Consider the following 15,399-nt stretch of genomic DNA (forward strand, 5'->3'; position numbering starts at 1 on the left):
TGGACATTTCTTTTTGGGAACCACCATGCAATCCATTGTAATAAATACTTATTGAGTGAATGAATTATCTCCCAAAGTCAAGCCTCACTTTTGGTTTTCTACCCTCTCCTCCTTCATGTTTCCAACCCAATTCATACATATACTTCTAACCTAGCATTCATCTTGCTATGGCTTGACCTTGGTACTTCAGGGGATAGGTTTTGTCTCCTGCAAAACAGAAAACAAGAATTATTAAGACCATACTTAAGCTTGAATGTAGTAAGGAAAAAGAAAATAATTCAGGTTAGAAAGTGAATAAAATTGAGTGGGGAAAACAATTGTAGTAAAGGGTAAAAGAGAGTGGGGTAAACCTAGAGTAGATGAGGGATCAGGCAATATTCTAGAGCTGTGGAATCTTAACTCTGAGGGGCAAATCTTATGTTGTAAGGGGGAAAAGTAGGATAAAGAGTAGAAACAGGGAATGAGGCTAGGAAACTCTTGAGGACTAAGGTTGGGTTTGAAAATGGGGAAGCAAACCTCTGGATAATCTGCCTCTTGAATATGTCAGCTTTGTGCTGAACCTCCAGATGTGTCATCTCTTCATTCAGCTCATTCCTGATATTCTGAAAATTAGTAACTGCCCCAAAGGGCCATCAGGAGTTGGGAGATGGTGATGAACAGACATGAGGAGAGAGCTTGGGTGGGGGGGAAATCAAGTGAAATATCCATTCCAGGCCCCAAGTCTTCCTGCTACACTAGATTACCTCTATTCATAATCTACGTATCCCAGCTTTCACACTAATTTCTTCCCATCCACTACTCCCAACGAGTTTTAACCCCTGTATGCTTACCCATCATGGCTACTATGATATTTCGGAAGATAATGGAGCCAAGCAACAACCAAAGGATAACATAGATGCTACTGAAGATGCGGCTAACTTCAGGTACTTTCCAGGCATCCTGAAGCAATGCATACCAATGATCCAAGGTGAAGAGAATAAATACTGTCACTAGGGAATTCAGTACATCCCTACAGAACAAAGAAGCATGCTTGGATATGTACATGTAAAGACAGAAAAGCCTAACCCTCTTAGAAATGGTCTCATTTTTACTTTTAAAGCAATACAAAAGCATTTTTTCTAGTTTCTCTGACCCTTGGCTCCTTTTCTACCATACTCAAATTTCAACTAATCACTCTTCAGTTTAAGGTGGTTTTATTAGGCTTTCCTTTATCATGAAATAATCTATGAATACCTCTCATTATTCCATTAATACCTGAAGCATAGCAGTTACTCAATAAACAGGTGTTCACTGAATTTTTAAAAAATTATTGAATCACCAACTTGATGTTTTTTTAATTCTCCACTACTCTCTGGACTTCACCTAACAGAAGATCATTTCAAATTTAGTTAACATCATCCCTATAAAGCTGATATGAACTGATAGGCAAATAAATGAATAAATATATGACATAAATATATGTGATTCTCAAATAATTGCCAGAAATGTATCACAAAAGTTCTCAGGAAGGTATATAGATTTTCCTTCTTCCTTCTTAGGCCCCCATATACAACTTATTGAAAACATTAGGGACTGAATAGGATGAATTCTAGGACTTCTCTAATTCAATACTTTTATAAAACCAACTGTTAGAATCTAAGAGAGACCTGAGGGGTGCTAACAAGATTGGACTCCAATTCATACATATGAATCTTATCAGTTCATATAGGAAAATAAATTAATAAATAAATTAATTAAAGTTGACTTTCTACTAGGAATTGGTGTTTTCTAGATAAGGGATCTTATCAAGATTTTACTTTTTTGAATGTGTATAGGTGTGGCACTTACAGATGCTGGTGTGATTGGAGTAAAAGCAGTGACCATTTTTGAGAGTAAAAGTAACATTTATTGATCATTTATAATGAGTCAAGTATGTACTAAGTTCTTAAATGCATTACCTCATTTACTCTTATGAGGGACTACTGCTATTATTACCATTTTCAAATGGGGCAACTGAGGCATGCATAGAAACCAGGGCTGAACCACTGGAACACACTGCAATTTAAGTACAGCTGATGAGGGTGTGTTTGAATTAGCAAAACCCAAAGTAAACCTGGAACCAGCTGTCCTATACTCAAAATCAGAGGTAACACCACTCACTATTCATTTGCTTTCTCTTTTCCTCTCACTATGTTTCTTACATAGACTACTTTTTTTTTTTATTACTTGGTAGACTTTGGTCTAGCTACCCAATCTTTTCCCCAAATTCTTATCCCCCCATGCCCCAAAATTTCCCTCAGCCCTGCCTACGAGAAGAACATGTGGTATTCCAGGTCCTGGCGAGTTGAACGCGTATAATTCTCGAAGAAGTAGACACCAGTCACAGCAAAAATGTAGAAGAAGATGAGCAGCAACATCAAGAGGAACGTCATAGTCTAGAGGCCATGATCTCAAATCAGAGTGGGGCCAAACTAGGCTGATCTCAAATCTATAGCCCAGTCTAGCCCTCCTGGGTAATTGCCCAGCCACACCCTCACTTTCACTTCTGAGCCCAGTCATCTTTAGACCACCCCAGCTTGTTTCCAGCTCCTTCCCATCTAATAACATTTCATGGGGTCTTTTCATTGCCTTCTTGACCCTCCCATACTCTTGTTCAAATTAACCCCTTGTGTTGATTTGCCCTGTTCTTCGTTGAATCACCTTGAGAGCCCTAACTAGGGCCAAAATAATGACTCGAATTTGACGAAATCGTGCGAAGAGTTTAAGAGATCTCAGCACCCGGCAGATCCTCAGTAACTGGAGCCACACAGACTGGCTTGTTACCCCTATCAGCACCACAATCTCAGGAAGCAGGGACTGTGGGAAACACACAGATTATGAGCAAAACATACTCAAGAGCACCCAGAACAGATGTCTCTTCTTCCTCTCATCCTTGTCATGGTTCCCTGGACATTATCCCTTTAATACCATTCTCAGGGGATTGTTTCCTTTTCAGTCTTTCTGTGCTAAGTTACTTAAACTCTGTACCTCAACATGCTCATATATAAAAAAGGGATAAAATAGTGTGTATCTCCTTGGGTTATTGTGGGGCTCAAATGAGATAATACATGTAAAGCTCTTAGAACAATACCTGGCACTTACTAAGTGCTCAAAAACTGGCAGATGTTATTGTTGCTTAGACTCTGGCTTGCCCCTAATATAAACAATTTCTATAATGACTGACTTTTAGCTTTAGCGAAGAAAACAAAAGAAAAAGGGAGTTAGACAAATTATTGTTTTCTTCCTGTGAGCTAATCATTTCTCATCATTTTGATTCACGTACACATTCTTCAGACCACTAAACTAATCTCCAAGATATCTATCCTTACCAACATAGTGACAATAAAGTCAAAGACATTCCAGGCATTCTTCCAGAAGAGGAAAAAGCTGGACATCCACATAAGAAGTATCTCCAAGAGGAAAATAAGCAAGATGAACCAAGCTGCCACCTCCAGAGTTAGCTTGAGTGACCACAGATTGGTATCTGTGGATTCTAACAATTCTGTGAGTACAATAAAAGATAAATAAGGGTTAAGGAAGGAGGAGCTGAGTGATGAAGAGAATGATCAAAAACTATTCTAAACCACACGTACACACTGTGATTCCATTTTACTTTGAGTTTTTCTTAACATGATTATTGCTTCAATCTGTGAACTATGAGAGGACAGAATTTTTCATGAAAAATAACTACAACTCATATTCTGTTGGTATGGGTATCTCTAACAACTCCAAGTCACTGCCTATACATTCTGGTATTATACAGCCACCAAGGTGTCATTTTCTTGACCAAGAACAACCCCACCTGCTATGCTGTTATCCCAGTCCCAAACTTCATAAGAAAGCCATGGATCTTAGGAATAGAATGAAAATATATGGTTGTGTTGGCTATTCTTCAGAAATTACATGCTTTTTTTTTTTTAAGAGAAAGGGAACTTTAATAGTTTCCCCCGTTTTTTAAATTGTGAAAAATAATTCATATACAAAAAAGTAATAAATTTCAAAGCCCACTGCAACAATTAGTTGTAGAACAGATTTCAGAGTTTGTATGGGTTACAATCTACAATTTTACATTTTTGTTAGCTTTTTTATTGTGAAAAATAATATATGTACAAAAAAAGCAATAAAATATTAAGCATATTTTAATAAGTAGTTATACAATATATTTTAAAGTTTGGTATGGGTTACAGTTTCATGATTTTTCATTTTTTCTTCTAGCTGTTCCAAGACACTGGAGACCAAAAGGAATATCAATATAATGATTCAGCAGTCATATTCATTTGTTAAATCCTATTTTCTCTATTATACTCTCTCTTCTCTTTTTTTTTCTTTTTTGTGAAAAATAACATATATACAAAAAAAGCAATAAATTTCAAAGCACATTGCAACAATTTGTTGTAGAACAGATTTCAGAGTTTGGTATGGGTTACAATTCTACAATTTTATGTTTTTCTTGTTAGCTTTCTTTTAAAACTCTAAGAAGCGTGGGGGTTATACTACTAGAAAGAGCTGAAGATCACATTCGTGGTTAGAAAAATGGAATGCTATAATTTCCATTTCATTTCAGCCTTTACAAATCTGGAACCCAATGAGAGTGGTGAAGTAGTTTAAAGTAAGGATCGTGAAACAAGAAGTCTGATAATTTGAGTATGGCAGTCCAAATCACAGAAAAAAGAAACACCTCTACTCTTTGGGAGAAAGGGATAATTTTACAGAAGCTAAAGGAACCCAAGAAAGTTGAGAAGATTAAACATAGCACAAACTTCCTCATCAGCATAGAAAATGCAAAAGTGATATCCTCCAATTCCACTTAACTAAAGAAACTGTGTATGATCTGGAGATGAAAATACAACTTAAAAAAAAATTCTTGGAATTCCTCAGCCTGGCTTAGCAAGGCAAAGAGGTCCTAGTAGAAACAGAGTTGAGGAGCCCAGCAAAGTTCTACTGAGGAATTGCAGCCAATGGAGTTAATAGTGAAGAGTATAGCTTGCGATGTGGTTTCGAACATCTCTAGAGTGTGAGAAGGCAGCAGTTTGATCAAGCAAGTCAGGCAAATGTATTATCCTATTTCAGAAGGCCGAGTTTCCATAGGCAGTAATTATTGCTACTCTCTTGTTATAGAAAAACAATAGTAGGTCACTTCACAGAATATCAATTAAAGCCCCACTTGTTTCAAAGCAAGTCCAATTTTGCTGAAGTTGTAACTCAGAAATTAAAAATTAACAAATTATTATGATTACTCAATAATTCTATAGATGTTTTTTCTTTCTTTCTATATTGCAGACTAACCAAAAGTCAATACCTGAAATTACTGAAACTCAACCAGTCTTAGCCCGGTGTATACTTCCTATTACAATGGCCATTCTAGCCTATCCTCAGCTCTGTTTATACTTGTTATTTTAATGGTAACAACTCCATCTCCCTTGTTTGAATCCATAAAAAATCCTAAACTCCTTAAATTCAGGGAGACAGATTTTGAGCCTATAGGCCATGTGATCTGCTTCATGCTTAATAATAAACTCTCTCTTTGAAATCCTGATTGGATTTTATGTACATGATGCTAAGAACTCTACTTTTGTTTGGTATAACTCCCAGGTGTGGATAGCCAGTGGTTTCATATTAATTTTTGTTTGTTTGTTTTGTTTTGCATGGGCAGGCACTGGGAATTGAACTCGGGTCTCTGGCATGGCAGGCAAGAGTTCTGCCACTGAGCCACCATCACACCGCCCCATATTAATTTAATTATTAAATTTCCAATGTACTTTTCTGACAATGTACAAAACTTTGATGGTCTTTTTGAACTCAAAGAGTATATCTGGACCCCTGTCTTCTAAGTAGAATCAGTCATGATTTAAAAATTCCATTCAGGAGTCAAAATACTAGGAGTCCCTCTATTTTTAAGTAATGTTTGTTTGCTTTCCCCTCAAATGCATTATTTTCCATTTGCCTATCATTAAGTTTATTTTACCACTTTTCATCCAGTGCCATGTCAAGTGGTTACCAGTTACAATGTACATTTTTGAGAGGCCTCAAAATGCCATTAACTTCTTAAAAAAATAATGAGCTTCTATGATGTGTTAGGCACTGTTCTGAGGATACAGGATATCTGACACTGAGAACTGATATTAAAGTGGCTATTCAGTCCCCAGAGCTGCTCTCAATTTATTAGGTCCTTTTGCATCCAGCTTTGGTTGAGTCATGGCTGTGAGGTTGCTAGAAGTTTCTTGACTAACTTACTTTTCCTTACAAGAACCCCCATTAATTCTAACAACTGGCACAGAGAATATTTAGACATCTGCAGACAAATTAATGATAAGTACACAGGAGACTAAGCAAACTAATAAGGAAGAAATTATTAACTCTAGGGAAAATTAAAAGGAAATTAAAATTAAAATACAAGGAAAACTGACCATACTATACAAAGTGGTTCAGTTGTGAACAATGTTTACATAGCAACAATGATAAAAATACTAAATATTGATCTAAACAAATTTGTAAAATAAGTATACTGAAAAGATCAGAAAATGGAAGGGGAGGGGGCTGAGAAAGATCTGTCTGAAATTGAAAAATCAAAGGAAGTAATTTAAGCATGTTACAAATATGGAGGTAAATACTAGAAGAAACAACTATAAAAGTCGCAAGTAGTTGCCTCTGAGGATGGTAAAATGTCAGCATAGGGGCTGCTGTTTCTCAAACAAGCTTTGCAAAATTATTTATTTCTTTAAACCATGTCCATGCAAAATTTCACTAATACTATCAACAAATAACAATAATAAATTTGAGATAATTTTGAAAAAAAAAACCCAATGTGTCCCTTTTGAAATTGGAAGATCTTAAATCCCACATAATTCTATTATAGGACACAACCACAATTATCATATTGTTTTTCATTCTTTATTAGAGCTAAATAGACACCCTAAAACAAGGTGATTTCACTGTGCAATACCTTTTGACCATTTACAAAAATTTTACTAATACATATTGGTATTGGTACAAATACTCGCTTTTTTTTCCAACTAGAAAGCATTTTCCAACGAGTTTGCAAACTCCAAGGGATTCCTGAAGGTATCCCAGAGGTTTGTGTTTTTAAAGGTGTTAATGAAGTCTATTTTAATTTGCATATTTATAATACATAAAGTAATTTAAAATTTTCCCTTTAAAACAGAACAATCTGAGAGCCTCCAAATGCACAATGACTAATATGTTAGCAGTTAATGCAGATCACTCAATCACTCTGAAGAATACAAACTGCTGTGGTGATTTTGATATCCTTACAGTTTTTAATTGTCTTTGTTCTTATTAATATTTTGGCTACTAGGTATGCACCCAAAGAACTGAAAGTAGGGACTAGCACAGATATTTACATACTGACGTTTATCACAGCATTATTCACGATGGTCAAAAGGCGGAAGCAATCCTAGTTTATCAACAGATGAATGGGTACAAAAATGTTGTCTGTCCATACAGTGGAATATGATTCACCTGTAAAGTGAAGTGAAGTTGCATACTACACCGTGGATGAGCCTTGAAGACATCACATCATGTGAAACAATTCAGACGTGAAGAGGACAAAGTCCATGATTTCTCCTATAGGAAGTCCTTAGAATAAGCAAATCCGTAGAGATTGCACATCCCCCACTGTAGAAGGCAGACTAGTGGCTGGCAGGGTGGAGAAGGCGAGGACAGAGAGTATTGCTAAATGAGGGTATGCAAGTAGATGAGGAGAGTGTGACCTTTTGATTAGATTACTTCCATGGCAATGTGACACACCCAATTGTGGGTGTGACTTTTTGATTAGACAAAGATGTGACGCCATCCATTCACAGTGGATCTTTACTTTACTGGGGTTTTTTAACAAGGGAAACATTTGGGAGAAAGCTCAGAGCCAACAAAGACACAGAAATTTGGAAATGCAGAAGCCCCAGGAGATGCCAAGAACCCAAAGTGACATAGACAGATATTTGGAGATGGTGAGAGTGCTGACAAAGAGAGCAGGCACCTAGGTATGGATGTTTGGAGAGGCAGAGCCCAGGAAGTATTGTCCTGTGTCTTCCCATTAGTTGTTAAGCAAGCCAGAATCCAGAGGTTTGCCCTGGAGAAGCCAAGTCAAGGCTCAAACTAAGCCACTGGGAATCAGAAGCTGGAAGCAATGGAACCAGGAACAAGGATCAGCAAAGGCCAGCCACATGTCTTCCCATCTGAATCTGACAGACATTGGTCTTTCTATTTTTTTTGGGGGGGGGATGCTATGCATGGGGGTCACGTTTCATTCTTTTCCATGTGAATATCCATTACTGCAGAACCGTTTGTTGATTTTTTTTTTTTTTTTGAGTGCTTGGGTGGAGAATCCAATCCAGGTCTCTTGTGTGGCAGGCAAGAATTCTACCACTGAACTGCCTATGTACCCCCTCATTGGCCTTTCTTAAGTCAAGGTATGTTTTTCTGGAGACCTTCGTTTGGACATTTTTATGGCCTTAAAACTGTAAACTTGCAACAATAAATCCCCTTTTTAAAAGCTGTTCTGTTTCTAGATTATTGCATTATGTACCTTTAGTAAACTAAAACATTCATTAAGAATGATAATTCTGCGAGTTTATCTCAAGATGATCTTCAAAAGATTCTAAAAATTACATTCACCTGAGAAAAAATATTTATAGAATACATCAAGATGTCTCTAGAACTTCAAAAATCAATGACAAATGTTAAGCAGATAATCAAAAAGTATTGCCAAAGTCCCCTGAGGGATGGCAGAAAAAATATGGAACCTGTTCTCATTTGCTAGCTGCTGGAATGCAATATACCAGAAACAGAATGGCTTTTAAAAAGGGGTATTTAATAAGTTGCTAGTTTACAGTTCTAAGGCCGAGAAAATATCCCAATTACAAGGCTATAGAAATGTCCAACCAAAGGAATCCAGGGAAAGATACCTTGGTTCAAGAAGGTCATTGAAGTTCAGGGTTTCTCTCTCAAGTGAGAAGGCACATGGTGAACACCGTCAGGGTTCTCATCTGGAAGGGCAAAGGGCGAACATGGCATCATCTGCTAGCTTCTTCTCCTGGCTTCTTGTTTTATGAAGCTCCCCAGGAGACATTTTCCTTCTTCATCTCCAAAGGTTGCTGGCTGATGGACTCTGCTTCTCATGGCTATGTCATTCTGCTCTGCTCTCTCTGAATCTTTCATTCTGTAAAATGTTTCCTATTTATAGGACTTTAGAAACGAATCAAGACCCACTCAAATGGGTGGAGATATGCCTCTACCTAATCCAGTTTAACAACCACTCTTTTTTTTTTTTTTTTTTATTAACGGAAAGAAAAAAAAAAATTAACACAACATTTAGAAATCATACCATTCTACATATGCACTCAGTAATTCTTAACATCATCACATAGATGCATGATCATTGTTTCTTAGTACATTTGCATCAGTTTAGAGGAACTAGCAACACAACAGAAAAAGATATAAAATGTTAATATAAAGAAAAGAAATAAAAGTAGTAGTAATAGTAAAAAACAACAACAACAAACAAACCAACAAGCAAACAAAAACAAAAAAAACCCTATAGCTCAGATGCAGCTTCATTCAGTATTTTAACATGATTACTTTACAATTAGGTATTATTGTGCTGTCCATTTTTGAGTTTTTGTATCTAGTCCTGTTGCACAGTCTGTATCCCTTCAGCTTCAATTACCCATTGTCTTACCCTGTTTCTAACTCCTGCTGAACTCTGTTACCAATGACATATTTCAAGTTTATTCTCGAATGTCCGTTCACATCAGTGGGACCATACAGTATTTGTCCTTTAGTTTTTGGCTGGATTCACTCAGCATAATATTCTCTAGGTCCATCCATGTTATTACATGGTTCATAAGTTTATCTTGTCTTAAAGATGCATAATATTCCATCGTATGTATATACCACAGTTTGTTTAGCCACTCTTCTGTTGATGGAGATTTTGGCTGTTTCCATCTCTTTGCAATTGTAAATAACGCTGCTATAAACATTGGTGTGCAAATGTCCGTTTGTGTCTTTGCCCTTAAGTCCTTTGAGTAGATACCTAGCAATGGTATTGCTGGGTCGTATGGCAATTCTATATTCAGCTTTTTGAGGAACCGCCAAACTGCTTTCCACAGTGATTGCACCCTTTGACATTCCCACCAACAGTGGATAAGTGTGCCTCTTTCTCCGCATCCTCTCCAGCACTTGTCATTTTCTGTTTTGTTGATAATGGCCATTCTGGTGGGTGTGAGATGATATCTCATTGTGGTTTTGATTTGCATTTCTCTAATGGCCAGGGACACTGAGCATCTCTTCATGTGCCTCTTGGCCATCCGTATTTCTTCTTCTGGTAGGTGTCTGTTTAAGTCTTTTTCCCATTTTGTAATTGGGTTGGCTGTCTTTTTGTTGTTGAGTTGAATAATCTCTTTATAAATTCTGGATACTAGACCTTTATCTGATATGTCGTTTCCAAATATTGTCTCCCATTGTGTAGGCTGTCTTTCTACTTTCTTGATGAAGTTCTCTGATGCACAAAAGTGTTTAATTTTGAGGAGCTCCCATTTATTTATTTCCTTCTTCAGTGTTCTTGCTTTAGGTTTAAGGTCCATAAAACCACCTCCAGTTGTAAGATCCATAAGATATCTCCCAACATTTTCCTCTATCTGTTTTATGGTCTTAGACCTAATGTTTAGATCTTTGATCCATTTTGAGTTAACTTTTGTATAGGGTGTGAGAGATGGGTCTTTTTTCATTCTTTTGCATATGGATATCCAGTTCTCTAGGCACCATTTATTGAAGAAACTGCTCTGTCCCAACTTATTGAAGAGACTGCTCTGTCCCAAACAACCACTCTTGATCAAATCACATCTCCAGGGAGATGATCTAATTACAGTTTCAAATATACAACACTGAACAGGGATTAGAAGAAACAGCTGCCTTTACAAAATGGGATTACAAAAACATGGCTTTTCTAGGGTTCATACATCATTTCAAACCAGCACAGTACTAAATTTTACCACTGGGAAAACCCAAATACTGTGTCAAATATTAGGGACACCCAAGTCAACAGGACAAACCTTTGATCTTGATGCTTGCTCTTGTGAAACTTATGTATGTAGTTTACCCTACCTACAGGCATGCCTAAGAGTCACCTCCAGAGGACCTCTTTTGTTGATCAGATGTGGCCTCTCTCTCTCTCTAAGCTCAACTCTTCAAGTGAAATCATTGCTCTCTCCCCCTCTGTGGGATATGACATCCAGGGGTGAAAGTCTCCCTGGCGGTGTGGAAGATGACTTCCAGGGGTGAGCCTGGCCCTGGCACCATGGGATCAACAATGCCATCCTGACCTGAAAGGGGGAAAAGAAGTGTAACAAATAAGCTATCAGTGGCTGAGAGTTCAAATAGAGTTGAGAGGCTACTCTGGAGGACACCCTTTTGCAAGCTCCAGTTAGACACTGCTACCTATCATAACTCGCCTAACTCCAAACAGAAAAAAACAGTCCTGTTAATCCTTAAGAATACTTAGGGCATTGTATAAGATACTACAAAGGTTCCAGGCATTAGGGTAACTTTCCAGAAACCTACAACCTCCAGATGGTCCCCTGGAACAGACAAGTTCTAAAATGCAGAAGGACCAGCTTCTCCAGAATATCAACTAGTTCCATTTCCCTATCCCATATTATCAAGAGCCTCTACCAACATGAAAAAGTCAGAATGGGCATAGTCCAAATATCTTTAAAGAGTGGGAGAAAGATCAACGGTGATGGTAGAGTTACACAGAGAAGGTACGGTTGAACAAATGAGTATGCGTGTTGAATCATTATATTGACATTTCTTTTAGTCTCCAGTATCTTAGAGCAGCTAAAAGTAAAAACCTAAAATTGTGGAATTCTAAACCATACCAAACTCTGAAATCTGTTCTACCACTAATTGTTTTGATGTACTTTGAAATGTATCACTCTTTTGTATATATGTCATTTTTCACAAAAAGAAGGAAAGAAAGAAAAGAGGAGGAATATAACAGAGAAGATAGATTTAACAAATGAGTATGACTGCTGAATCATTATATGGATTTTTTTTTTTGGTGTCCAGTGTCTTGGAGCTGACAGAAAAAAAAAAACAAAAAATCATGGAATTATAACCTGTATCAAACCTTAAAATCTGCTCTACAGCTATTTCTTTAAAAAGTACTTTGAAATGTATTGCTTTTTTTGTGTATTTGTTATATTTCACAATTAAAAAATGGTAAAAAAGAGAGAAAAAGAAGTTATAATCAGTTTTTTAATGGAAATAAAGACTATCCACATGTGTAATGTTATTTTCAGAGAAAGGTTTGCAAATGAGCTAAATCTTCTTCTCTCATCATTTTGAAACAAAATATGAAAATTATAAAAACAATCCAAAAGAATGCCCAGGGAATTATATAAGATTCTACAAAGGTTCCAGGCACAAGGGTAACTTTCCAAAAACCTACAACCTCCAGATGAGAACCTGGATCAGATAAGTCCTGAAATGCAGACGGGCCAACCTCTCCAGAGCATCAACTAGTTCCATCCCCTTATCTCATATTATCAACAGCCCCTTTCAACATTAAAAAGTTAGCATGGGGCACGGGTCTTAGTTCCTCCTCCAGAACAGCAACTAAAGAAACAAAAACAATACAAAACAGCTCCCGGAGCCACGACAGAGAACAAAAAGACAGCGTACCCCATTCTGGGACGGCTGAACGGGCAGGGAGAATCCGCTGTGGTGAGATCACCGAGGGGCGTGCACTTCCCTGGGCTGGGGCGGCTGGCGATCGGGGACCCTTCCACACACGTGGCTTCCCGGTCCGACTGAGAACGCTGGATAGCGGGGCCCTCCCACCACGCTTGGCGTCTTGGGTGGCTGGGCGATTTGGACCGGCACCCCCCCGAGCCGTGGTGGCCGGCGCCCCCACCTCCACACGCGGTTTCCGGGCCGACTGCGAGCATTCCCCAAGCCGCTTTGGCGACCCGCCCGCATAGCGAGAGTTTCCCAAAGTTAAAGGAGCCACAGCATCTTTTACTGGTGGGACCCGCAGACAGACGAGCGCCACGAGCGCCACCTACTGGGCAGGATAAGAAAAACAGAGCCCAGAGATTTCACAGAAAAACCTTTCAACCAGCTGGGTCCCACACCCAGGGAAATCTGATTAAATGCCCAGGCGCCAGCAGAAAATAACGGATCACGCTTGGAAAATTGAAGATATGGCCCAGCCAAAGGAACAAACCAATAGTCCAAATGAGATACAGGAGCTGAGACAACTAATGCTGAATATACGAACAGAAATGGAAAACCTCTTCAAAAACCAAATCAATGAATTGAGGGAGGACATGAAGAAGACATGGGCTGAACAAAAAGAAGAAATAGAAAGTCTGAAAAAACAAATCACAGAACTTATGGGAGTGAAGGACAAAGTAGAAAAGATGGAAAAAACAATGGATACCTACAATGGTAGATTTCAAGAGACAGAAGCTACAATTAGTGAACTGGAGGATGGAACATCTGAATTCCAAAAAGAAACAGAAACTATAGGGAAAAGAATGGAAAAACTTGAGCAGGGGATCAGGGAACTTAATGACAATATGAAGCACACAAATATATGTGTTGTGGGTGTCCCAGAAGGAGAAGAGAAGGGAAAAGGAGGAGAAAAACTAACGGAAGAAATTATCACTGAAAATTTCCCAACTCTTATGAAAGACCTAAAATTACAGATCCAAGAAGTGCAGCGCACCCCGAAGAGAATAGACCCAAATAGGCGTTCTCCAAGACACTTACTAGTTAGAATGTCAGAGGTCAAAGAGAAAGAGAAGATCTTGAAAGCAGCAAGAGAAAAACAATCCATCACATACAAGGGAAACCCAATAAGACTATGTGTAGATTTCTCAGCAGAAACCATGGAAGCTAGAAGACAGTGGGATGATATACTTAAATTACTAAAAGAGAAAAACTGCCAACCAAGACTCCTATATCCAGCAAAATTGTCCTTCAAAAATGAAGGAGAAATTAAAACATTTTCAGACAAAAAGTCACTGAGAGAATTTGTGACCAAGAGACCAGCTCTGCAAGAAATACTAAAGGGAGCACTAGAGTCAGATACGAAAAGACAGAAGAGAGAGGTATGGAGAAAAGTGTAGAAAGAAGGAAAATCAGATATGATATATATAATACAAAAGCCAAAATGGTAGAGGAAAATATTATCCAAACAGTAATAACACTAAAAGTTAATGGACTGAACTCCCCAATCAAAAGACATAGACTGGCAGAATGTATTACGACCCAGCAATACCACTGCTAGGTATCTACTCAAAAGACTTAAGGGCAAAGACACAAATGGACATTTGCACACCAATGTTTATAGCAGCATTATTTACAACTGCAAAGACATGGAAACAGCCAAAATGTCCATCAACAGACGAGTGGCTAAACAAACTGTGGCATATACCTATGATGGAATATTATGCAGCTTTAAGACAGAATAAACTTATGAAGCATGTAATAATATGGATGGACCTGGAGAACATTATGCTGAGTGAGTCTAGCCAAAAACCAAAGGACAAATACTGTATGGTCCCACTGATGTGAACCGACATTCGAGAATCAACTTGGAATATAACATGGGTAACAGAGACCAGCAGGAATTAGAAACAGGGTAAGACAATGGGTAATTGGAGCTGAAGGGATACAGACTGTGCAACAGGACTAGATACAAAAACTCAAAAATGGACAGCACAATAATACCTAATTGTAATGTAACTATGTTAAAACACTGAATGAAGCTGCATCTGAACTATAGTTTTTTTGTTTGTTTGTGTGTTTGTATCTTTTGTTTTTGTTTTTTTCCTTTTTCTATATATATATTTTTTATTATTATTATTTTAATTTTCTTCTCTATATTAATATTCTATATCTTTTTGTTGTTTTGCTAGTTCTTTTCCTAAATCGATGCAAATGTACTAAGAAATAATGATCATACATCTATGTGATGATATTAAGAATTACTGATTGCATATGTAGAATGGAATGATTTCTAAATGTTGTGTTAATTTTTTTTTTTTTACTCTTTTTTTAATTAATAAAAAAATACTTTATTGCTAAAAAAAAAAAGAAAAAAGTTTAAACTAAAAAAAAAAAAAAAAAGTTAGCATGGGCATAACCCAAATACCCCTAAAGAGTGGGAGAAAGATCAAAGGTGATGGTGGAGTTATACAGAAAAGGTAGGGTTCAACAAATGAGTACGAGTGCTGAATCATTATATTGATATTTCTTTTAGTCTCTAGTATCTTAGAGCAGCTAGAAGTAAAAACCTAAAACTGTGGAATTGTAACCCATATGAAACTCTGAAATCTGTTCTACAACTAATTGTGA

At 37.5% G+C, this 15,399-nt stretch overlaps 1 protein-coding gene across 6 annotated transcripts in view; it reads right to left on the reverse strand.

Moving 5' to 3' along the window:
• CATSPER2 (cation channel sperm associated 2) overlaps positions 1–15,399 on the reverse strand; it is a 35,254-nt gene that overhangs the window by 15,991 nt on the left and 3,864 nt on the right. For all 6 annotated transcript variants that reach the window (XR_013162367.1, XM_077127696.1, XM_077127699.1 and 3 more), the window contains 6 exons: positions 3,348–3,520; positions 2,680–2,835; positions 2,290–2,414; positions 831–1,009; positions 517–616; positions 151–207 (listed from right to left, as the gene is read on the reverse strand). Coding sequence is in view for 5 of the 6 variants with exons in the window: in XM_077127696.1 (XP_076983811.1) it covers positions 151–207; positions 517–616; positions 831–1,009; positions 2,290–2,414; positions 2,680–2,835; positions 3,348–3,520 (790 nt within the window). In the remaining variant the exon portion in view is untranslated. The remainder of the gene's footprint in view (positions 1–150; positions 208–516; positions 617–830; positions 1,010–2,289; positions 2,415–2,679; positions 2,836–3,347; positions 3,521–15,399) is intronic.

This window comes from Tamandua tetradactyla, chromosome 14 (genome assembly GCF_023851605.1).
Source record: "Tamandua tetradactyla isolate mTamTet1 chromosome 14, mTamTet1.pri, whole genome shotgun sequence".
In the NCBI taxonomy this organism is placed as follows: Eukaryota; Metazoa; Chordata; class Mammalia; order Pilosa; family Myrmecophagidae; genus Tamandua; species Tamandua tetradactyla.